Consider the following 26,847-nt stretch of genomic DNA (forward strand, 5'->3'; position numbering starts at 1 on the left):
TTTATCAGCACATGTGAGAAAATTAATCCTTTTCAGAAAGTCAGAACAATAACAGCAATACTGTGGGCGATCGTGGCTCAAAGAGTAACCGGAAGGTTGCCAGTTCGAGCCCCAGCTCGGACAGTCTCGCTCGTTGTGTCCTTGGGCAAGACACTTCACCTGCCGCCTACTGGTGATGGTTAGAGGGGCCGATGGCGCGATATGGCAGCCTCGCTTCTGTCAGTCTCCCCCAGGGCAGCTGTGGCTACAACTGTGGCTTGCCTCCACCAGTGTGTGAATGTGAGAGTGAATGAATAGTGGAATTGTAAAGCGCTTTGAGGGCCCCGAAAAGCGCTATATAAATGCAATCCATTATTATTATTAATACCAGTTTTTTGGGTGTATGTGTATGTTTGATCTTTTGTTACAAAGACAAACTCAGAAGGATTTAAGTTTTTAAGTTGTTTGTCAATGTTACCAAGAAAATGCAAAAAGTACACGAGTTAATTTAAGCTGTCAAAACACGTTCTAACAGATTTTAGCTCGACGGTCCACTCCTCCTTAGACGCTGCAGGCTACATGCTACATGCTTGTAGCCTGAACGGAAACCGTAAGAAAGCAAAAAAGATGGGAGTCGATATTCACAGACTTTTTCTATTGTTTTTTTCCCCCTTTTTAATTAGGGGTCTCCCTAATGATGACATCATCATGAGGTCATGCTTGAGGTCTAGTAGTTCCAACTTTTCCGTTTGAGCAAATCAGAACCAAGATACAGCCAAGATATTTTATAGATAAAATATGAAAGGAATTAGAGAAATAACATAAATAACAGAGAAATAACATAAATAACACCAAACTGATAATTCGGTAATCCATTCAGTACACTGAGATATTTCAGTTTAATCCAGGGATGTCAAACATAGGGGGAAAGAACCAATCCACCAAAGCGTGAAATCTGGCCCACCTGGAGGCTGTGAACAGAGGTGGGCACTTAATCTTCCCAAGGAGCCACATTAGAAACGGGGACTATTGTGCACCAGCTGCACCAGTGAGCATATAAAGAGATAAAATTAATATTAAAGTCAATGAAATGAAAATGATTCCAGGTTTTTATAAAGTAGGTGCACAAATGCAACATAAAAGGGGTCATTTTACCCCACTGCTGGTGGTTGCTAGGCAACATGATGATACTATATGTAATTCAGCTTTGGTGGAGAAGTTACTGTCATGAAATAAAAATCATTCAGTGCTTTTTGGAAGGTGTTGCAGGTGCATAGGTGCCCAAAACAGGTCATTTTAGCCCATTGTTAAGTGTTTGCTGGTGGGATGAACCCATGTGTCAAGTGTGTCTGCTGAGTTCCTGCATGTACAAGGAATGAAAGGCAAAGATTTGGTTGAACAGCCGTCTCAGTAACAACAACATAAAACACCTCAGAGAGTAAAACTTGTTTGAATCAACAGAAAATTTTGGCCTTTTAGCAAGAGAATAAAAGCTGGAAATAAGCAACTTTTCTGTAATATTTCTTTTTTGTGTACATCCTAAGAGCCGTGCTGATGGCAGTAGCATTTCTTAGTGCAGAAGAAATGAAGATGAATTACACTTGGGGTATTCATCATCAGTTTTATAAATAAATGGTTCATAAAATGCGTACTTGAATTTTTTAACACTAAAAGAAAAGGAATTTGCAGGTGTCTTTTTTTAGGGAATAGGTTCAGTGATCAGGCTCACTTAAGACCAAATCAGGCTAAATGTAACCCACAAAATCATTACAGTGATTTCGACACCCTTGGTGTAAACCATGAATGCTATTATATGCTGTTGGTGCTATAGAGAAACAGAGAGTCATTAAAGAGCAGGAAATGTAAATATGTAAACCATCGACCATTTGCGAGGCCATGCAGCAAATCTGAAGGTTTCAGTTCTGCCAGACAAGATATTATTAAATCAGATCAAATCTAATCATTTTGTACATTTTTTTCATATAAACACACATGAGTATAGCATGCTTGCATTTTGTGGATCAACACTTCTGTCTTAAAGTACTTGTGTGTCTGTGTACAAAATCATGTAACCTTGGAACTTGTCATTTAAAGCAATCCTCTGATAAAAAACAAAACAAAATATATACTTTTGTGTCCATCTGGGGCAGGAGGGCATCCAGATTATTTTATTACATTCATTACGTTTCTCCTGGTATGTCCCCCATGACTCCAATTTGCTAATAGCTTACTTCATGTCTGAAATAAAGCTGGCTCTAAACAAAGACGCCCATTGACGACACAGAACTGCAAAACCTCGCAGAGGACTACGTCTCCAACTCAAACAGCAGAGTCGATAAAGACAGAGCACATATCTGAACCACTGGAACACAGAGGTAAGAGAAATCTGTGGAGATACATGCGAAGGATTAAACTATAAATTAGTTAATATTAGATTATTTCTGCCAAGAAAAATGTTACCTGAGTTGATGTAGCAGTAATCTTGTTTGCGTTGGCCATGTTTCTTTTTGGTTTGTGTTACCTTACCTGCTTTTCTTTCATACTCTCTTTAGGTAATAAAGCCACATCTTTACCATGAAGCTACCTTTGGCTCTGGTGTTTGCACTCACCCTCCCCATCATCAGGGCTCAGGTTCCCCACTGGGGCCCGTGTCCAGAGCCTGCTGTTCAACCCGCCTTCAGCCTTAAACAGGTACCAGTGACGGTGCAGACTGTGCAGAATACGCTGAACACATTAGGCGTGAATGTCATGAGATCCTTCTTCTCTCGCACAGTTTGAAAAGGAAAAAGCTGACACCACAAACATTATCAGAGATTTCTGTTTAAATATTTTCATATGGCAAAGATTTGCTGACTGTTTATGATACATTCTTATTAAGTAGCAAAACGTACATGTTTAGTAATTGCTGGCATTTGTGATATAGATCAGAATAGTGTGTGGTGGAAGCAGATAGGAGTGTTTGTCATCATATTTGTCTCTGTATTGTGTGGGCACCAAAAAGTCGAGGCTGGTAGACACATGCATATGGACATAATTAAATACAACTACTACTAATTATAATTACACCACAGGTAAACAAGAATTTATTAATATATATATTGTTTTCACGTGAAAAAAATATAATTTAATCTATTAAAAGTACTTTTTATTTATATAGTTTATAATATATATATATATATATATATATATATATATATTTTCAGCATTTCAGCATAATCTTTGTTGTAAGTCAACTCAGTACCCAAAGTATTGTGTAAGTAAAGCTTTTCAGTACCTTTAATAGCATAGAAATGTGCATACATTAGTACAATAACTGAATAAATGAAGACAGACTTTTTCCCAGAGGGGAAACTTGGCAAAACATTGTGTTTAATTACTTCCTCAGCTGGTGTAGAGTAGGTTTTTATAAAACACATACCATATATCAGAGCATGTAGATTTATTCATAGTCTGCACTCACATTGCTCCGAGTTGTCTTTGAACCTGTGCGTGTTTCTGCCCTCACAGTTCATGGGGAGATGGTTTGAAATTGCCAAACTGCCAGCCCAGTTTGAGAAAGGCCGCTGCATTGAAACCAATTTCACTTTGACGACGAGCAACTCCATTCGAGTGGTCAGCTCTGAAATACTGTGAGTCCCATTGAATTTATCTGTGCAAACGTGGAGCCAGGAGGTAATGTCTGCATGTCGTGCAGCCGTTTTAGTCTAACATAAAGTTTGTCTGTGTGGAATAAAACAGAAAAGGAGAGATGAAGAAAATCGAAGGGATCGGGGTCGTAGAGGATATAAAGAATCCAGCCAAGCTGGGAATAAGTTATTCCTACGGTGAGCAACATCTGGTGACAACACTGAGAATGACTGGCTGTGTTATGAGTTGTTAAGAATGAAGTGGAAATGTAATGAGTTAATCAGCCTCTATAAGCCACATATTAGATATACGACTTTCTCTCAGTATGTGTAGCTTCAGGATAAAATACTGTGATACTTTTGTCTCTTCACTCTTACAACTTTTGTCTTGATCACAGTCCTTCCCTACTCCCCTTATTGGATCCTGTCTACTGACTACGTGAATTCGGCCTTGGTGTATTCATGCACTGACATCCTCAGGCTCTTCCACGTCGACTTCGCCTGGATCCTGGGGCGAACACGCACCCTGCCAGAATCCACCATCGAGAAAGCCAAAGAGATCTTTGCAAACAACAACATCGACGTGAGCAGGATGATCCCCAGCAGGCAGATGGGCTGTGAAAAAACGCTGTAAGCAGCGACACAGCAACACAAATTCAACACAGCATAATGTTGCTGTCGACAGAAGGGGGTAAATTATCCGCGTGTTTGTTTGCCTCGATGAATCTACGATTAATAATTTACGGTGATTGTTTCCAGCAGGATAAACTCAACTAGTTTCTCTGTTTTCTCCAGTTTTTACTTTGCACAACACCGACTGTGACAGTACAAGTTGAGAGGAATACTTTCCGTGTTAAGAGAAATGTTGTATTCGCTGCGAGCAGATGATTCTGAGTAATCTGAACACAAACTCAAAACATGAAGGATCTAATTAGTGTCAAAAAAAGTTAGTAAATCTCATTTCATGTGATCTTTACTGTGTTTTTAATGAAATCGTCAGCGTGCTGCACTGAAGCCTTCTATACACACAGAAACTGATTTGAAAGTTGAAAGGTGTCTTACTTTATCTGTAAAACGACGACAACTAAAGGTTACATATTTAAAATAGTGTCGATGTTTGAAGTTTACCATCTGTTTATGCTTTCTAAGTGTTTTAACATGTTCTGTATAAGCGTGCTGAAAGGCATTTTCAACTAAAAGCAGCAATAAAACCGCTATTATTTAGTAAAACATGAAATTCATTTCAATTCAATAAACCTTCAAAATGTCCAAGTTTTAAAGATTCCTATTGGCAGACATTGGAGGGTTTTTTCAGGCTAAACATGAGAATAAAGGCCTGGAAATTCAAAGTATTTGCATCAAGATGTTCTTAAAAGTTTTAAACCCTGGTGATTCAGGTGACCTTGAAAGGAGTTAAAGTATCTTCACAAGCACCACACTGCCTTACTTGAATGTTTTGTTTGTGCGTTCCACTGAGGTGGATTTTGCACTCTGAAAGGAAAAAGGTATTAGCTCTAACTAAAAAAGTAACACACTTAAAAAAAAATTAAGAGTAATTTGACCTTGGGAAGGTCGCATGAACATGTTCACAAATGTAAAAATCCCCCACCACATCCAGGTGTCCATTAAAAAGACTGAAGACTGTTGATTTTTGTGTGTTTGTCCTCATTTATCTTGGGTTTTGTGTGTTTCACTGAGGTGAGTTTTGCCCTCTTAAAAGAGATTCTAGCGAACTGAAAGGTAGGTAGAGTTTTTTGAAGTCAATACAAATTATAAAATGATTAATGATGCAATAGAAGGTGACTGATGTCTCGATCTGTAGCTGGTGTTATATATAATAAACAGGAGCAGGACACCTATCAATATACCTTATGTATACACACAAACACACACACACACATATATATATATATATATATATATATATACATATATATATATATATATATATACATATATATATATATATATATATATATATATACATACATATATATATATATATATATATATACACATATATATATATATATATACACATATATATATATATATATATATATATATATATATATATATACATATATATATACATATACATATACATATATATATATATATATACATATACATATATATACATATACATGTGTGTATATATATATATATATGTATATGTATATATATATATATGTGTGCACTAGCCAGCCGCTTGAGGAGGTACACCAGAGAGATAGAAGGCAGGAGAATAAACAAGCTGTTCTCCACAGAACCAGCAAAGGTGTACTCTCAGTGGCAAGGGAACAATAAGAGAACAGCACCACCAAGGCTGGAGACGGAGCAATACTGGAAGAGCATATGGGAGAAGGACGCAACCCATAACGGCAATGCTCAGTGGCTAGAGGATCTGAGGGCAGACCACAGCGACCTCCCTGAACAGGGTCCAGTAACCATCACAGTGGCAGATATCCAAGAAAGGGTCTCCAGTATGAAGAGTTGGACAGCACCAGGGCCTGACATGGTTCACGCCTACTGGCTGAAGAAGCTGACTGCACTCCACGAGCGTCTGGCAGCACAAATGAACCAGCTGCTAGTTAACGAGAGACACCCGGAATGGCCAACCGAAGGCCGGACGGTCCTGATCCCCAAGGACCCCAAGAAGGGACCGGTCCCCTCCAACTACCGACCAATAACCTGCCTCAGTACTACATGGAAGCTCCTGTCAGGCATCATATCGGCTAAGATGAACAGGCACATGGGTCAATACATGAGCGGGACACAGAAAGGAATTGGCAAGAATACCAGAGGCGCAAAACACCAGCTACTGGTAGACAGAACAATCAGCCGAGACTGCAAGACCAGACTGACCAACCTGTGCACTGCCTGGATTGATTACAAGAAGGCCTATGACTCAATGCCCCACAGCTGGATACTGGAATGCCTAGAATTGTACAAGATCAATGGGACCCTAAGAGCCTTCATCAGGAACTCAATGGGGATGTGGCGTACAACACTAGAGGCCAACTCCAAGCCCATAGCACAAGTCACCATCAAGTGCGGGATCTACCAAGGAGATGCTCTGTCCCCACTGCTGTTCTGCATAGGCCTGAACCCCCTCAGTGAGATCATTAACAAGACTGGCTACGGATACCGACTACGGAACGGAGCAGTTGTCAGCCACCTCCCGTACATGGATGACATCAAGCTGTATGCCAAGAGTGAACGAGACATCGATTCACTGATCCACACTACCAGGCTATACAGCAATGACATTGGAATGTCGTTCGGACTGGAGAAGTGTAGTCGGATGGTAACAAAGAGAGGGAAGGTAGTCAGAACTGAGGGGATTGAACTACCAGAAGGCAACATTGCAGACATAGAGGACAGTTACAAGTACCTGGGGATCCCACAGGCAAATGGGAACCATGAAGAGGCCGCTAGAAAAGCTGCAACCACCAAGTACCTGCAGAGGGTCAGGCAAGTCCTGAGGAGTCAGCTGAATGGTAAGAACAAGATCTGGGCCATCAACACGTACGCCCTGCCCGTGATCAGGTACCCTGCTGGGGTAATAGGCTGGCCAAAGGAGGAGTTAGAAGCCACTGACATAAAGACATGAAAGCTCCTTACCATGCATGGAGGGTTTCACCCCAAGTCCAGCACCCTGAGGCTGTACGCTAAGCGGAAGGAAGGGGGCCGGGGACTGGTGAGTGTCAGCACCACAGTCCAGGATGAGACAACGAACATCCAAGAATACATTGGGAAGATGGCCCCAACTGACCGAGTGCTCAGTGAATACCTCAGGCAGCAGAAACCCAAGAAAGAGGAGGGAGACGAGGAACCATCATGGAAGGACAGGCCCCTGCACGGTATGTACCACCGGCAGATAGAGGAGGTGGCTGATATCCAGAAATCCTACCAGTGGCTGGACAAAGCTGGACTGAAAGACAGCACAGAGGCACTAATCATGGCAGCACAAGAACAAGCTCTGAGCACAAGATCCATAGAGGCTGGGGTCTATCACACCAGGCAAGACCCCAGGTGCAGGCTGTGTAAAGATGCCCCAGAGACAATCCAGCACATAACAGCAGGGTGCAAGATGCTAGCAGGCAAGGCATACATGGAACGCCATAACCAAGTGGCCGGCATAGTGTACAGGAACATCTGTGCCGAGTATAACCTGGAAGTCCCGAGGTCAAAATGGGAGATGCCCCCAAGGGTGGTGGAGAATGACCGAGCTAAGATCCTGTGGGACTTCCAGATACAGACAGACAAAATGGTGGTGGCTAACCAACCGGACATAGTGGTGGTAGACAAACAGAAGAAGACGGCCGTAGTGATTGATGTAGCGGTTCCGAATGACAGCAATATCAGGAAGAAGGAACACGAGAAGCTGGAGAAATACCAAGGGCTCAGAGAAGAGCTCGAGAGGATGTGGAGGGTGAAGGTAACGGTGGTCCCCGTGGTAATCGGAGCACTAGGTGCGGTGACTCCCAAGCTAGGCGAGTGGCTCCAGCAGATCCCGAGAACAACATCGGAGATCTCTGTCCAGAAGAGCGCAGTCCTGGGAACAGCTAAGATACTGCGCAGGACCCTCAAGCTCCCAGGCCTCTGGTAGAGGACCCGAGCTTGAAGGATGAACCGCCCGCAGGGGCGTGCTGGGTGTTTTATATACATATGTATATATATATATACATATGTATATATATATATATATACATATATACATATGTATATATACATACAGTGGGGCAAAAAAGTATTTAGTCAGCCACTGATTGTGCAAGTTCCCCCACTTAAAATGATGACAGAGGTCAGTAATTTGCACCAGAGGTACACTTCAACTGTGAGAGACAGAATGTGAAAAAAAAATCCATGAATCCACATGGTAGGATTTGTAAAGAATTTATTCGTAAATTAGGGTGGAAAATAAGTATTTGGTCAATAACAAAAATACAACTCAATACTTTGTAACATAACCTTTGTTGGCAATAACAGAGGTCAAACGTTTACTATAGGTCTTTACCAGGTTTGCACACACAGTAGCTGGTATTTTGGCCCATTCCTCCATGCAGATCTTCTCGAGAGCAGTGATGTTTTGGGGCTGTCGCCGAGCAACACGGACTTTCAACTCCCGCCACAGATTTTCTATGGGGTTGAGGTCTGGAGACTGGCTAGGCCACTCCAGGACTTTCAAATGCTTCTTACGGAGCCACTCCTTTGTTGCCCGGGCGGTGTGTTTTGGATCATTGTCATGTTGGAAGACCCAGCCTCGTTTCATCTTCAAAGTTCTCACTGATGGAAGGAGGTTTTGGCTCAAAATCTCACGATACATGGCCCCATTCATTCTGTCCTTAACACGGATCAGTCGTCCTGTCCCCTTGGCAGAAAAACAGCCCCATAGCATGATGTTTCCACCCCCATGCTTCACAGTAGGTATGGTGTTCTTGGGATGCAACTCAGTATTCTTCTTCCTCCAAACACGACGAGTTGAGTTTATACCAAAAAGTTCTACTTTGGTTTCATCTGACCACATGATATTCTCCCAATCCTCTGCTGTATCATCCATGTGCTCTCTGGCAAACTTCAGACGGGCCTGGACATGCACTGGCTTCAGCAGCGGAACACGTCTGGCACTGCGGGATTTGATTCCCTGCCGTTGTAGTGTGTTACTGATGGTGACCTTTGTTACTTTGGTCCCAGCTCTCTGCAGGTCATTCACCAGGTCCCCCCGTGTGGTTCTGGGATCTTTGCTCACCGTTCTCATGATCATTTTGACCCCACGGGATGAGATCTTGCGTGGAGCCCCAGATCGAGGGAGATTATCAGTGGTCTTGTATGTCTTCCATTTTCTGATGATTGCTCCCACAGTTGATTTTTTCACACCAAGCTGCTTGCCTATTGTAGATTCACTCTTCCCAGTCTGGTGCAGGTCTACAATACTTTTCCTGGTGTCCTTCGAAAGCTCTTTGGTCTTGGCCATGGCGGAGTTTGGAGTCTGACTGTCTGAGGCTGTGGACAGGTGTCTTTTATACAGATGATGAGTTCAAACAGGTGCCATTCATACAGGTAACGAGTGGGGGACAGAAAAGCTTCTTACAGAAGACATTACAGGTCTGTGAGAGCCAGAGATTTTCCTTGTTTGAGGTGACCAAATACTTATTTTCCACCCTAATTTACGAATAAATTCTTTACAAATCCTACCATGTGAATTCATGGATTTTTTTTTCACATTCTGTCTCTCACAGTTGCAGTGTACCTCTGGTGCAAATTACTGACCTCTGTCATCATTTTAAGTGGGGGAACTTGCACAATCGGTGGCTGACTAAATACTTTTTTGCCCCACTGTATATATATACATATATACATATATACATATACATATATATATATATATATATATATATATATATATATATATATAGGGATGGGTACCGGTGATCATGGCACCGGTTCTGACATAAACGGTAGTAACCAGACCGAAAAGCAGCGCACATTTCGGTGCTTTATTTCGGTGCTTTTTTTTCCTGAGCTGTGATACACTTCTAGCAGAGGTGGGACCAAGTCATTGTTTTGCAAGTCTCAAGTAAGTCTCAAGTCTTTATCCTCAAGTCTCAAGTCAAGTCTCAAGTAATGTCAGGCAAGTCAGAGTCGAGTCTCAAGTCACTGGTGTAAAAGTCCGAGTCAAGTCACAAGTCTGAAACTTTGAATTTCAAGTCCTTTCGAGTCTTTAAAAAAAAAAAATAATGAAAAAATAATGTTGCAGTTATATGCTAAATGTAAATATTAGACCATGTAATTTTAAAATCTGTGTTTTTCTCAACACATGACAAAATAGTGAACTTAGAAAATATACACAAATTGTGAAATTGCACCTCTTTAAAATGCAGCTCAATTTAAGCTGCATGTTATTCTTGGATGCGGTTGTAGGACCAGCTTTAAAATCGCATGACAAAAATATCATACACATTAAAAAAAACTGTATCACCAACGTAGCCTGGACAACATTTGCTAGTTAGATGAAGTCAGCTATCTCATCTTAGCATATTTATATGCATATTTATAATCATACGGTTCTTGGAGTGAGTGCATACACTCATGAAGTTTAGTAACTTCAGGTCACTGCAACAAGCCCAGGTGCAGTTTACCGACGGATGGGTACAGGACCTTGAAATGCACCGTGTAGAAAGTAAAGACCATCGTACGTATCATAAGTTTACCAGTCTCACAAATTGTCGTCATAAATACACATTCGTTAACCGTTTATTAATAGGACCTTTGAGCTCAACGGTAATTAATTAGTAGTGGAAATAATTTCTGGTAGCATCACAGAAATGTAGCAGTGACAACAATATTGTATGCTGTAATCGTACTGGGCAATTAGTGATACAAAAAACCTGTTTTATCCTGTGAATAAAAGTATATGTTTTTGTCAATGTACCATAATAACAGAAGCGAAACGCAATATTGTGTCAGGACAATTCACTATTTATGCACAATAAACAAAGGAGCATAGCGCGACAATTTCTGTTCAGCGCCAGACTTGCTTGTAACCTATATCACTAATTATGTTATGAAAATGACGTATTAACTACTAAAAAACACTGACCTTCGTGTAAATGCTTGGAGCAGACTAACCTGTGAGCTGGAGTGTTCTGGGACGTTATATTTGATCTTTGAATGGCTGCAATCCAGGCCATCCATCGCGTCTTTGTTACTTCGGAAACATGGCTTGAACAATTTCTCTTCAACGACGTAATCCGATAACAACCGATCTCTTTACCCGTCGGCTTCCCGTGGCTGTCATGTGACCGGCTATTGCAGTTAATAATACAACAGCATCTTGCCATTTTTGTGTTTCTTTTTATCGCTGTATAACTGATTTTAATTGAAAGCCTGCGTGCGCTAGTACCGCTTGCCACGAGTTCCCAGAATCCTTTGCGGTTCTACCCGTGAATGACGTCACATTTTCAATCTCTATATAATATGCATGTTAAATTTTATATTTGGGGTAAAATATCAAGTCTTTTCAAGTAAACCGGTTCAAGTCCAATTCAAGTCCCAAGTCATTGGTGTAAAAGTCCAAGTCAAGTCACAAGTCTTAGAACATTTTTTCAAGTCAAGTCTAAAGTCATAAAATCGAGTCTGACTCGAGTCCAAGTCATGTGACTCGAGTCCACACCTCTGACTTCTAGCCAATCATTTTACGTTTCCGAGGATAGTAGGCGGGTCCAGGTACGTACGTTCTTTTAGAGCAGAGCTACAGATTAAAAATGCCCAAGGCGAAACGGTCAAAAGTCTGGCTGTACTTCACAGCAAAATATGCAAACTCAGCAGCCTGCAACAAGTGCTTTAAGCTGATACTGTGATACTGTCAAAGGAGGTAACACCTCAAATCCGATTAAACACCTGGCGACGCGTAGCGTTTTTTTTAAAAGCCCAGAAATGCACCGTATTTGATAGCTTGCTGCGAGACCTCACACGAGCGCATCTACTGCGGTGGGTTGCCTGTTATCGGACCCGGAGTTAGCAACATCCCCCAAAAACACGAAGAGAAGAGTCCTGGCCCCTAGCCCTGCCAGTGTAGCAGAAATGATGACGGATGATGATGGCAGCAGCAGCCGTTCTTCTCTGCGTGAGTAGCTTAATGTTGTTCGTGTGTAATTTACGTTGAGTAGGCTAACCACGTTATTACATTAATGCATGTAAGGTGAACTAGCAAACCTCATCATAGCTACATGCGGCTGTCTTCTTGTTTGATGGCAGATATTCCCTTCACCCTGGCCAAAAAGGCTAAAATGATCAAAGAAAAAGTGGGAAACAGTTAAACATGAGAGGTTTTTGGACAAAGTTTATGTTTTTTCCATTGTTGAAGCATTGCTTCCAGCCAAGAGTGATACCATATATGCCCCATAGCTGCAGAAAAGGCTAACATTTTTATCTTATTACAAAAAACTGCTGAACATGAGAGGTTTTTGGACCAATTTTGTGTTCTCCATTCTTTAAGCACCGTTTGAGCACCGTTTGAGCACCGGCACCGTTTCAAAAGTACCGATTTGGCACCGGTATCGGATAAAACCTAAACGATACCCATCCCTATATATATATATATGTATATATATATATATATATATATATATATATATATATATATATATAAAATCAAACAAACACTGTGGCATCACTGAGAGTTAAAAACTGTCTAAATTCTTTCATCTTTAATAAAATGATCAGGGTTGCTGCTTTACCAGGTGCAACATTTAAGTTTAACATCCAGGCATCCATGAAAACAGAATTGATTAAATTTAATGTATTTCAGAAGTTAGCAGAAAGTTGGCTCAGAGAGATTTCTTGTGCTTGTGCTGGAATTAAAACGGTCTGCATCAGACCAGCGTGGTTTACCCTGCTGTGTCTGTGAGTTCAAAGGGTCTTACTTTCTTAAGTGTAGTGAAGGACCGAAGGTTTTACATTGTAGTGCAAGTCCTTTAAATGAATACTGCTTTAGTTTTGTACAGAACTTTTTCATTTTGATATACAATATACAATATGTGCAAGATCCAACTAATCCACAGACTCTTTCAGTTACCATAGGAACATGCCTATCACATGCTGTTACAACAATTTAACTTCACTGGGCTTGGGGAGACATTCATGTACTCCACCGTGCAAAGGCTGGATTCAAATTTAGCTTTTTTTTTGAGGTCTAATCTACATTTGGGGAATAATTATTGCTCACTTAGAAAGAAATGAACAGTCTCTAAATTTTATGGTTTATTCATTTTTTATGGAGGCAACAAAAATCCAGAATAAAAACATTACATTAAAATCTAAATTGATTTTGGCATCATTGAGTGAAATAAGTACTGGATCCCCAACCATCCACCCATAGATTACAGGTGATTACAATCAAGCAATCAGTCAATCAGTTACAGATACTTGCTTTATGTATAAAGTACACTTAACATAATCAGTTTCTTTGACCTCTCCACCATCATGGGCTACATCAAAGAGCCACCAAAGGATGTCAGGATTAGAAGTCAGCAGGAAGTTAGCTCGCTAGTTTCCACCTAAACATGATATGGCACGTTCTGACTGAGAGATTTCTGAAAAAATAAAAACGTACAGCTCTGCCATCTCTTCCAACATAAATGAAGACAGAAAACTAAACAGCAGTGACATTTGTAGGGTTACTGACGTTGGACTAGCTGGTATATAATGATGTGCTATGTGATCGCTAGCGACACAGCTATGTTAGCATAACATAAACACAGTGAAGCTGGAGGATGAACGCTAACATTTTTCACTTGATAAAAGTTAACGTGATGGTTAGGGACAAATGCAATTGCATGTCGGGATGCTGGAAATGGACCAAAGTTAAGTCAGGAGAATAACTGAGATCATCCACCCACAATATGAGGTTAGTCATTAATATACTGCAACAACATGGGAATAGAGCAGCTGCGAGAGAATTCAACATTAAAGAATCAATGGTACGGAAGTGGAGGAAGCAAGAAGAATGAGTTGAGTAAAATTTGACGTATTTGACTGTTTTGTTTCCCTTAGTGCGCCTTATAATCTGGTGTGCATTATGTATGAAAACAGACCCGTTGATCGACAGTGTGCCTTATGGTCTGAAAAATATGGTAATAATTATTGTCAATAAGGGTGGGGCAGAGGTAAATTTTAAATAAGAAATATGGAATAAAAAACAAAAAACAGAATACAAGATAAAAGATAAAGAAAATACGAACTACAAAGTCCTTAATCACACCCCAAATCTCAAGACCCAGGATCCAAGTGAGGATGACTTTACTCCAAAAACATTCGTGAAAAGAATTATTCTTGCCTAAGACACTCACATGGATATGTAAACACTGCGGATTAGTGCAGTTTTTTCAAGCCAGCTTCAAGACTTGAAAAAACTGCCTGAAGCATGTATGTGTACTTACTGCACTCTACTGGAACATTTCAGTTCAATTCAATTTTATTTATACAGCACCAAAGCAGTTGCCCCGAGGTGCTTTATTTTGTTAGGTAAAGACCCTACAGTAACACAAAGAAAACAGAGAAAACCCAAGCGACTCTCTTTGAGCAAGTGCTGTGGCGACAGTAGGAAGGAAAAACTCCCTTTTAACAGGAAGAAACCTTCAGCAGGATCAGGCTCAGGGAGGGGCGGCCATCTGCTTCGACCGGTTGGAGGTGCAGTGAGGAAGACGGGACAAAAGACTTGCTGTGGAAGAAAAATAGAGATTAATAATGAGTAATAAATAAATACATAATGGGTGGTAAGCAGTAATCCTGAAGAATGGGGTGATATGGTACTATAAGGTCATTAAGATAAGACAGGCTTGATTATTCAAGACCTCATATGCTCTTTTCTGTCTCTCTTTTTATTATTGTCATGTTTCTTTTCCATGCAGGCACAATTTACCCACTAAACCACTGAAAACTCCAAGAAACCTTTTTTAAACACGAGAACATTTTATTTTTTTGCTTGAACTATATCCATGATCTTAGCACCAAGACAGTGGAAATCCCATCCTGTAAAAGATTTCTTATTGCTTCTTTGCAATTAAAGACTAAAGCAACACTACCTGCCGAAAAGTGTGCTAGTCAGCTTCAACGTCAACTACAGTAATTCTACACATGCACAGATGCATGTGGACAATTATTGTAGGCTCTTTACCTCACAATGTAAAATTCTTTGAGGCAACTGTTGGATTGAATTGATGCTAAATAATAATAAAACCAAGTTGAATTGAAAAATGGAAACAAACAAATTAGACTGTGATTCATAATCTTAACAGACGTGTTGTCTAATCTTCATTATCAAGGTTTTGTGACGACAAGGCTTCGGGATGTAGTGTTAAGTAGCTTTTAAAGTGTTGGTAAGTTAAGCACATCGTGCAGCACTCAAGCCGAGGAAGGAGGAAAACCTACATGGTCTTCACAGGACAGTAATAAATATTAAACTACCCAACGGAAAATAAAATGATTGTTTCTGTTTTACGGTTGCCTTTCTGTAAAAGTCACTGATGACACATTTAAACATTTCTTACATTTGGAGCTGACCGCACATGTTGCGGCCTGCATTCAGAAATTATTGTTGAATCTTGTGTTATTTTCAGTAAACCATTTCTATTTATAGCAGTTGGATCCTTAACGACACTCTGGAGAACTTTTGTCTGCTCTCGGTTTGTTCCCAGTCTCTCTGTGTTCCTCTTTTCTGTTTCCCCCCCGCCCATCACCCCCAACCAATCGAGGCAGATGGCACTCCTCCCTGATCCTGGTTCTGCCAAAGGACTTTTCCTGTTATAGAGGACTGTGTGGTGGTTGGGCTCCTCTAATACTGTACAATCATCTCAAGCACATTGAGATGATTGTACTGTGAACTGCCCAGTAGCTCTGAATTCTTGGCACAAGAGACGCCAGCCTGGAGAACTCAACGTGACCAGAGTCACCACATTTATTGTGCAACAGATGAAACCGTTAGTTATGTTCACTGTTTGTGGATCTATGTAGCTGCCAAGAGGCTGTTTGATAAACCTTTGATATAATTTTAAAATGAAACGCATCCACACTGAAATCATAAAAACACTGGACACAAACAAATCTGTGTGCAAACGGTGTGTAAGAGCTTTTTATTAGGACAGCTCTGTCAGCAACATTTTTCTTACCTGAAAAATAGTTCACACCCACAGTCTTGAGACACAAAGTCCTAGCAGTCTTAGAAACACACACAAAGAAAGTTAAAATGCTTAGAATTTGAACTAAACACTTTTGGGATGGTTTGCTGTTCCAGCTCCTTGTCACGCTAGGCTTGGTTGGGTTGAGCAGCCATGCTCCGTCTCTGGGTGTTGTCCTGTGCTCCTGCTCTTCAGCAAGCTCACCTGCTCCACATCTGCCTCATCAACATTGTCTGCATCATCAGAGTGGAAAACAGGCTCTCCTGATCCCTCAATGTGCCTCACCTGTGGTCTTTAAGCTCCTGAGTGTAATGTCCTTGTCTCTCCACTTTACAACGTTCTCGCCGTGGCTGAGGAGCGGCTCAATCCTCAGATCCATTTCCCTGTCCTTGATGAGCTGGTCCAATACTTCTGGAATCCCTCATTGAAAAACTCACAACTTCTGCTTGCCCACCCAGCAACCCATGACCTCAGCTGCAGTCACAAAGCAAACAACTGGCCCTCCCACAGCCTCCCCCCCGCGCATAGTGAGTAAGCTCTCTCTTATTCTCTGCAAGCTCACCTTTGTCTGCAGAATATCTGCGAACCAACTTACCTGGATTAATCTACCTCTCGCCCAGTGACTCATCTCTCTGCCGCCTGCTCTGTCTGACTGAGCCCTCCTCGCAGACATCTGCTCCTGAGTTAATAAACGAGCTGTACTGTGAAGCGCTCTCTCCTGGGTCTTGCTTAAGAGACTGCCTTTTAATATTGCTACTTTCACATTTCACACGATCATTTATCACAAATAACTTCTACCATTCTGTTTTTTTCTTATAGTCTCTCAGTCTTTTGCTTGAGCCACACTGAGCATCTCAGGGAAAACAATATTCAGCTATTTCAGTTTCTTCAGTTGGATTTTCTCCTGCTTTTTGGGCTTAGGATTGGAGGCTACAAGTCAATGTGTTTTTCCTAGAGTACATATAGAAACAGGTGTGTGGTTTTATGAAGATTGCAGGCACCCGACACAACCTGTGGATTCAGAATCATTTTAAATCATTAGCATGCAAATTTATGATGTACAGCGTAGAATAGCGCTATAAAAGACAGGTAAGAACAAAACAGGCCAGTGTGCATGTTTAAGGAATTAAACTGTGATTTTTAGTGTTCATGCTGTGGAAGTCAGTTGCCTCTGTGTACTATTATTTCTTCCACTTTGATTAAATATGAGAAAATCTATTTTGGTTTCAATGCTCAGTTTATTTTCCCACACCAGTTCAGTTATTTTTTTGAGCAGGGTAAGAACAGGCTGTGTTAGTATAAGCCCAACAAGGGCTGAAAACAATGACCATAAACTCTCTGTGAAGCATGCTCCATACTGGAACTATGTTAAACGGCAGTGTTCCTTTTTAAATAAATAGGAAATAGTTAATGAGGCCTAATGTGTTTGTGTCACATGGAAAATTTCAGTGTAAGTTATCCAAATGTTGCCTTAGAAAATCGTGAAAATAGCAAAAATAGCATAGGGATGAGCAATACGAGTTATTTATAGCAGGCATTTCTCTATATTGAATTCAATTCAATTTGATTCATTTCTGTAAATATCTACCTTTTTTATTTTAAGTAAAAAAGTGTTTGATGTGCTGACCTGACATGAGCTTAATATAACTGAAATGTTCCCCTGTGGGGAAGAATTAGAAGAATTATGCAGAGGGTCCATGAGAGCCTGAGCGCTGCAGAAAATGAAGATCATAACCAGATTTCTGTGGTAACCTTCTACCATTTGAATACATTTAATGCAACAGATTATAGCACCAAGGAGACAATAGAATTAAAACATAATCTGCAAAGCTTTTTGTAATTGTTACTAAACCATTTACCCCATTGTCAGATTTACAGATTTACAAACCCTGAAGCCCATTTTAGTTAAAAAAAAATCTGAGGAGAAAACTGCAGAAGGTCACAACTGAGAGAGAAAGATGTGTTTATAAATTTCCCCGTGGTCTCATTCTCAGTGCTTGAAGTGCTTCCTCACAAAATATACATTTCCTCCTCTGTCATGCTTATGTGGTCAGACACTGCAGCGGCTTTCATTTGAATCGCTGCAGTAACATCATGCACACACACACTTAAAAGCTTGAGAAGAACAGAAATATTTGACTTCAGAGTGAAAGAGAGAACAAAAATGCTGTTAAATGTGAAAAGTGTCGCACAGGCATGTCAGAGAATTTGTAAAGGGCACCCTTTTCAAAGGTGAAGAGCCTCCTTTGACAAGGTGTTGCTGCTTCTTCCTGAACCAGGGCCGAAGGAACCTTATGAGATTAGCAGTGATGTGCAAAAGAAGTACGAAAGTTTTCTACTGAACAGTAGCAGAGATTCTGTTTTTTATTTTAATCATTAAAAATTAGTAGAATTGAAGAAGTTGTTGGCTGTTTTCTTCGTCTTATAACTGAGGAAATAAAGACATTAAAATGAGTATTCCCTGTTGTTAAAGATCAGGGACTTATGTTGAAAGAGGGGGTTTCTTTCTCCTGCCTGTGCGAGGAGGACATCTACATTTTTGATACCATGAATCAAACTACGCAGTCACTGTCATTCTTTTTCCTGTGTTTGTGCTGTGTCTCGATAACTAATAGGTCCTGACAGAGGCCTCTGGCTCCCTCGGTCTTTTGCTCAATATACATTAAAGACTGAGTCGAAGTGGAAACTAAGAAAATAAAGATGACACAAGGTACAGGGAGGGACAGCAGTGTGTTGCATTAGTTTCAAGCTCTTTATTACAGTCATTCGGCTGTGAAGAGTGAAAGAACAACACTTGTGCAGCCCTTAAAGAACGAAGGACATGAGACGACCTCTGCCCACCATCTTTAATGGTATCTAAACAGATGTTAGCCAATAAATACATCAATAATCACTCCCTGTACTGAAGGGGAATTTAACTACAGATAATAAAAACTATTAAAAATGCTGTGAAGTTGGACTGTACCGCAGAAATCCGTTTTGGAGCAAGTCTCAAGTGGCCACTCCAGGAACTGCAGTACCTGCAATATTAGATGGATACAGATCTCGTTCAGACCACGATTGAGACCATTGCCTTCATTTTTAGTAATGCGCAAAAAGATGAACTAAATGGCTAAGGCAGAATTTGCAGGGATGCAATTTACACTCTCACTTCTTATTCAGTTTCACATTGGGGTCACACTTTGCCAAATTTAGTTGTAGGCCTGTTGCTTTACTTTGCTCATGCTAAAAGTTGACAAAAATTAATTTTTAGAAGCATCAAACTGTGTTTAGTCAAATGCTCTAGTGCGACCATTGTGCCAACATTGTCTGGGAGTTGGCTGCCTGTGCACTGTGGCATCAAAATGTAGCTGCTGGTCACTGTGGCTAATTATCAGCTAGCTGTGTGTGAACAGGCAGCTAGCTTGGCTAATGCTAACTACTAATCAAAGCTTTGTGATGACTGCTTAATGCTGATGATCGATGAACAATCCATCCCTGTGAGTCCTAATAAAGTTAGAAAAGCAACTGTTTTCATTGAAACTCTGTGCTGTACTCAGTGTGATAAAACTAAAGAAATCCAGCAACAACATTCAACAAAGCTTTGTTAGTTTGCTGATAATCACATATAAAAGAAACTAAAAGAAAGGACTGTGCTGGCAGATTTTTACCACGGTAGAATTATAAAGACAACATTAGCTAAACACTTTGTTAGTGTTAGCGGCTGCCCAGCTGGTGAGCTGCTGGCTGACTTTGTGCCTCTGAGCTGCATGTTTGCTGTCTGGCAGGCTGGGGGAACCACAGGACTGCTGATGGACCTGGCTGCCAATAAAGAGGCAGTTCATGCTTCTAGTGGGTTTTTGTGTACACACACACACACACACACACACACACACACACACACACACACACACACACACACACACACACACACACAAATCTTTGCTTATATTGGAATCAAAAGATAAAATGATGCACTCTGTTCCTGGTGGACTGCAGGGTATGAATCATCTCCTCCTGGCCAGTGAGGTGTGTGGTTGACAAACTGAATTCATACCACCAGATACTGAGGAGGCCTTTTGCCCTTCATGCTGTACTATGATATCAGTCAAAGAACTGGAAATATGCATAGTTTAAGTTTGATTTATTTGTTATATCGAGCATCCACCCATTTATAGAATTCTAAAATATGGATATTTCACAACACTGTTCCAGTCGCACATGTTGTGGGTGGAAGGAACAGACTACAGTTTATCAATATTAAATGTTTTTTCATCTCCTGTCTCCCAACCAACTTGCTCATTTAAATGGTTCATATGTCAACAGTTAGCTGTGTCTTTGCGCATCACCCATACAACATTTACAAAATCAATATGCTGTTTTTATTCTTCTAGATAAAGTACTGTGCAACTCCCAGAGGATGAGGAAGAGGACAATAGAAAACAAAGAACTTATTTTCTGTATCAGACAGTGCAGCAAACAAATCTGCTTTTAATGTGCACTTCAATATTAAGTGGTAAAATAACACAATATGAAATAAATGAAATGCAGACTGGTTCTTCTCTGTACCAGAAACTACATTTTTGTTAGTGGCTAAGGGAAGATTCACAGAAAGGCACGTCAGGCTTCAGCGTCACACAGACCTTGATGCTTTACTTTTCCCAGCCATTCTGTTGTTGATTTGCTGGTCTGATCGGAATCATTGTCCTGTTGCATGACATAATTTCAGTCAAGCTTTGGCTGCCAGACAGATGGCCTCACATTTGACTCTGGAATCCTTTGGTTTACAGAGGAGTTTATGGTCCACTACATGACTGTAAGGTGCCGAGGCCCCGCGGCTGCAAAACAAGCCTGAATAATCACCCCTCCACCCCAGACAGTTGGTGGTTATCCTGATATACTGTGTTTGGCTTTTGCTAAATGTGGTGCTGTGCATTATGGCCAAACATCTCCATTCTGGCCTCATCTGCATAAAGGAACTTACTCAGATGCAGCTTTGCAAATCAAAGCTGTGCTGCTGTCTTCTTTCTCCTGACCACCTGTCCAAACAAATCATACTTGTTTAGTCTTTTTCTAATGGTACCATCCCGAACTTTAACCTGCTAAATGAGACCTATAGAATCTAAGATGTAGCTCTTGAATTTTGTGGAGTTTTTCTGATTAGTGCATAGTCTGATCTTACGGAGAATTTGTTAGGGTGAACCTCTGATTACAGTATTGATTATCCAAAACGGTTTAATTAGTCTGGAGTTCTGGAAAAATATATTAGATAACCTTCTAGTGTAACGATTCTCAGAAAACTGTTTGCATTTGCCAGTCATGTAATTTAAAGAGAACTGAGGAGGAGCACGTCAGTCAGGGCCGACTGAATCTGGCAGCGCATGATGTTCGTTCACCTCTGGGCATCAAGAGTGCTGCTTGTTCCACGGCAGGAAATCTCTTTACTGGCCTCAAAACATTCCTTGTCCCCCGCCTTCCCCTTTTACAAACTGTGGCTTATAATTTAACGTGAATTCTGTCCCGGGGCGCTGCTACATCAAACAGCCACGACTTCGTTCCATATGCGACACAGATTCCACGCAGGCTTCACAGCAGGAGCTCTGTGGATGTGCTTTGCATGAGGCTCATTTCGTGTGGCGGTCTTTATTCCCCTCTCATAGAGACGTGTTCCACTTAACTGTCTCCAGGCCCATTGAAGCAGCTCCCAATCCGCAGCCTACATTTATAAAGGGATTTTAAATGTTCATTAATTTGAACAATCAGTGTCACACTGGCTCCATTCTTTCACATTCATAGAAATAAAACTGCTTTGACAGTTTGTGCTAATTTGCCAGGAAATATCCAGTCTACAGGAGCTCCGTGGAAAAATAACTCAATTGCGCTGTAGTTGCTGTAAAGCTTTAAAGTTGTTTTTTTTTTTTCAAGAAGCTTTTATTTATTTGAGTAATTTAAAAAACAGCAGTATCAAAGATTTCTTTGAGGAAAAGAAATCTAGTTTGACAGCAACGTTCTCGCATGTTTAATCCTGCATGATTAAATTGCTTGGCAACTTTAAAATTGAATTAGACAGGTTGGAGAAATGAATAGAATTTTGTTGTTGCCGCTCGTGTTAATCCGTTAAGAAAAAGGTTGATACAGTCTGACAGTGTACAGCTGCTTTTGCCTGTGGCTGTTTTCATGGTTTTGGTGATTCCCTTTAGTTCCAGTTAAGGTGAAAAGTTTGCAGAGCTATTTTGCACAATATAGCGTATGAAGTTATTTTGAAAAAGGAAAAGACTCAAGGTATAGTAGTAAAATTTGTCTACATATCTTTGGGCAAGTAGTGCAACTGGTGCATTGGCCATGGGAAAACATTGTCATCTGTCTCTTGTTGTAGGCCATGTGTTTTGTCTATATTATGATGGCTGTGATTTAGCTTAAAACTGCTTTCCATCTTATTCTAAGATTTCAGTGTTTGTGTCTGTTTGATGAGATGCTTGAAAACAGCAAATTGTTCAGGTCTGTGTTGACAAAACACAATGCCTCAAAAACTCAGGTAATCAAACTTTCTTTATCTTTAAGTCAGAAAAAAGGCCAAAAAAGGTAGTAAATCTGTGGTATTCTTATTTTTACATCAGAAAAATTCAATATTATGAATGGTAGGAACCAAATGTAAGACTCTCAAGGCAGAAATTAAAAAAGAAGAAACTCAGTCCATCAAAAATCTAAACGCAGAAATTGAAGAGTAGAATTAAAAAGTGTCTCTGAGCATTCAAGACAAAACAAACAGAGAATAAAGAGAGACACACGAAGGCAATCAAGGCAGCGTGGACACACCTGAGCAACAAGACACAGCGCAACCAAATCTGATAATGAGACACAGCAAAGCAAACGCAAGGCACATGAGACAAAACACAACGATGTACAAAAGGTAGGAACATAAAAGAGAAACACATAACACAACAATGAAGACTACTCAAGAAGATACAAGCAGCAATGAGGAAATGTGGAATAAACTAACGCACAGATTTATAAATACAAGCTGTGACTCCATAAGTCCACATTTCAGGTTACTAACTCAACATTTTTAAGTCAGGTGTCTCAGAATTTCAACTTACACAAACTTCTGGGAAAAGATCTTGAAATCTCAAGATAATAACCCTAAACTTTGATTCAGTGATAAAAAAGAAAAATGCACAAAAGTAGAAAGAATTAAAAACTAAGAGTTCCAAAGACTAAACACGGCATGATAATGAATCTGATGCAAAATGCAAAGGCACTGAAAAACCCAGGAATATTAAAGAAAAACATCAACTAGAGACAAACTAAACAGAGGCAGAGGAAAACATGAACCTAATACCATTTGAGACTCATTAAGTAATGAAAGCCTGGACTGTAAACTTAAGACTCCAACAACTAAAATCAAAGATAATAACCAAATAAACTGTGATTTATAAATATAAACCTAAAAGCCCCCAAACACAGGACCAGGACACAAACAAAACATATAAGCACATCAGATCAATCTTTAAAGATCACTGTGCATATATTTTATATATTCTTTACAATATTCTACTTTTTAATTCAAGAGAAAACCATACATGATTATTTAAATTATGAGTCACCACCACAATTATTTTACAACAAATTTGTTATAAGTAGTTATTTATTAAGTTGATCTGTTTTCAGTTTCAGCAAAACACTAAAATTATTTCAGTTTAATGCAGTAGTGACACCACACACTCTACGACCTCAATAATAAACACAAACAATGTCAGGAGAACTGGTGCAGCGCATAACACAGGTTTTCCTTAACAAAAATAAAAGTAAATATTATCAGGGAGTTATTTCATCAAATAATCAATTTATTATTTTAGGTGCATTATGCATTCAGTCCATTCTTGTCTGCTTAATGAGGTCTGGGTCTAAGCAGAGATGCCCAGAACCTTCCTCTTCCCAGTCGGCTCCTTCAGTTCTTCTGGAGGAAACCCAAGAGAGGCACAAACTCTTCACTTTAGTGTGTTCTAAAGTGTCCTTCCAGTTCGATGTACCCAAAACACCCCACACAGAGGGAGTCCTTACCAGATGACTGAACCATCTCAGCTGGCTCCCTGCAAACCCATACTTTATGATTGTTGAGAGTTGAAGCTGGGCCTCTGCCCATGAGCTTGGTTGGTTCACGGCAGTTCAAAACTTTGTAAAGTAAGTAAAGTTTATTTATAAATTACCTTTCACAAGCAGGGGCATTGGGTCACTTGGGTCAAAAGGAAAAAACAAAAACAATAAAACAGGTAAATGAGCAAGGTCACGAAGAAGGTCAGACTCAGATTATTCAAATGCCTGTCTGAATAGAAATGCCTTTAACAGTTTTTTTTAAAAAGCTACCTCTGAAGCAATAAAATGCCGAAATGAGGGCAACTCAGAGTTTTGAAGCCACCGCTCAAAAGGCCCGATGTCCATGTGTTTTAAAGCGAGTATGAGGCGCCAGCAGAAATCTCTGCTCTGAAGACCTCAGGGACCAGTTAGAAGAGGTAGTAGGTCAATTAAAGTTCAGAAATACACTAGAGCCCATTGCCATTCAAAGCTTTAAACATTAAGACACGACAGGTAAATATGGAGCTGCAATATTCCAAGTGAGAAAAAAAGAATCAACGCTTGCATCAATTGACCTTAAAAATAACACTGAAGTCCTCCTTCTATATGAAAAACTGAGGAATGAGTCAGCTTAAAGAAGAGGAGAGTCAGTCTAAAGACAGAGCTGTCCAGGATGATGATGCAAGCTAGATTTAAGGAGCCTAGAGACCCAAAGCATTGTTTTCACTATCTGGAGCAATGATGATCTCTGCGTTGTCAGAATTTAACTGTAGGGAATTAGCATTTAACAAAGACTTGATGGCAGTCATGAGGTATTTGAATAAGAAAGCCTAGAAAGCTACCCTAAAAGAAGGGTAGTTTCAGTCAAGTGCAGTTCATGAAAACCTGACTGAAATGAGAAAAAATCATACAAGCTACTCAGCTACAGCCCTGGTCCTGGTCTAGTATAATTTCTGGGCAAGGAAAGGTTTGATTTTTCTTTCTTTCTTTCTTTCTTTCTTTCTTTCTTTCTTTCTTTCTTTCTTTCTTTCTTTCTTTCTTTCTTTCTTTCTTTCTTTTTTTTGCAGGGATTGAACAATAGGATTTTTGAAGTAGGGCTAATTTATCAAAACAACCACACAAAGGCCCAGTGTATGAAAAACCTTGTCATGGTTTCATTTTGCCTATGAGTTTAGTGATACTTGCCGATGTTACAGGAAAAAAAAAAATCTAGATTCACATAAGATTAATGTAAATTTCTTGTTTTTGAACTAAGAATCCAGAACAAAAACATGTCCAGTTTACTTTGAAGTATAAGCAGGTGACAAATTAAAGTAAAAAAACCCAAAAAACAAAACTGTGTCCTGTTGTCAAGTTTCCATCTCTATTGTACAGAATTAGCTCCTTTATTTAAAGGAGGCAAGTGGAGCCAGTCAGAAAAATGTCCTCACATTATAGCAGATGTACAAAGGGGAGGTAGAAATAAACTTAAAACTCAAGGACCCACATATGGATCAACCAGGAACAACTGCTGAGAGAATATAAAACTCAAAATACCTCAAACACAAGAGTTCTAAATACAAAACTCAAACCCAACTCAACTTTGTACACGACCTAACAGATCCTTCACTTTTATCACCCTGAAGTCCTTCAAACCAACATCAATCTGCAAGCTCGCTTCATGGAACCGGGCTGATAAAGAGACACGTTCTGTTCTGTAATTTCATGAGAGATTACAGATTCCAAAGAAGCAATAGATAATATTTTCACTGTTTTATCCCCGCAAACCAACCATTTACAGTCAAAAGACATATAATTTCCCTCCATATTTCTCTTAGTTTCAGGTTTCCTTATACCCCCCACCCCCCTACCTCCAGATGTTGTGAAATTCTTAACATTGCAGAGATATGGTATGTTAAAATTATGAGCTTCTATGTTGTTCATGCCTTTCACAGCTTCTGAGCTGGATTGCAGGTTTCATTGCGCTTGAGAACACCTGTTAGAGGTGTAATTACACAGCACCTATACAAGGAAATGGCACCAATCGCTGTTACCCATAAACATGTTGCAGATGGCATGTAATAAATGATGAGCTGTTCAAAATGCCTTAAATGATTTGAATGACAATGTGTCATTTATTTATTTATTTATTTATTAAATTTTTTGTTTCACACATGGTACAGCAGTAATTCATTTCCCATACACAACCTTCCTTTCAATTAAAGTAACACTGTTTCCATGCATGAAAAGGAGCAGGAAGAAGATGAAAATCATCATCATATTCTGTTCTTGTTTTAAATCTGTCTCCTATTGTCTGCAATTGTTTTGGTGTAACACAGTCAAAAACCTCTAAAGTAGAACTTTAGTCATACAAACCAGTATATACATCAGCGTATACGATTAACTTTGTAGCAGTACTGATTGTGCCTTTCTAGATGCTTAAAGTGCTTAAAAAATGAAAACATGCTTTCTTGCAGTATTATGTTTAAAGGTTATGTTCGAAGGTTTTCTCAGTTTAACAGCTTTTA

General features: G+C 39.9%; 1 protein-coding gene across 1 annotated transcript; it reads left to right on the forward strand.

The window, feature by feature from the left end:
• Positions 1–2,255: 2,255 nt before the first annotated feature.
• apoda.1 (apolipoprotein Da, duplicate 1) lies at positions 2,256–5,251 on the forward strand. Its single transcript, XM_086271349.1, has 5 exons — positions 2,256–2,354; positions 2,532–2,670; positions 3,487–3,608; positions 3,718–3,803; positions 4,004–5,251. The coding sequence occupies exons 2-5, from the start codon at positions 2,554–2,556 to the stop codon at positions 4,237–4,239; spliced, it is 561 nt and encodes a 186-aa protein (XP_086127475.1). The 5' UTR covers positions 2,256–2,354; positions 2,532–2,553; the 3' UTR covers positions 4,240–5,251.
• The last annotated feature ends 21,596 nt before the right edge of the window (positions 5,252–26,847 follow it).

Source organism: Aulonocara sp. 'chitande type north' Nkhata Bay, linkage group LG18, assembly GCF_057382095.1.
Source record: "Aulonocara sp. 'chitande type north' Nkhata Bay isolate Kocher_YH1m ecotype deep benthic linkage group LG18, A_spYH_male_GT1.1, whole genome shotgun sequence".
NCBI classification, from domain to species: domain Eukaryota; kingdom Metazoa; phylum Chordata; class Actinopteri; order Cichliformes; family Cichlidae; genus Aulonocara; species Aulonocara sp. 'chitande type north' Nkhata Bay.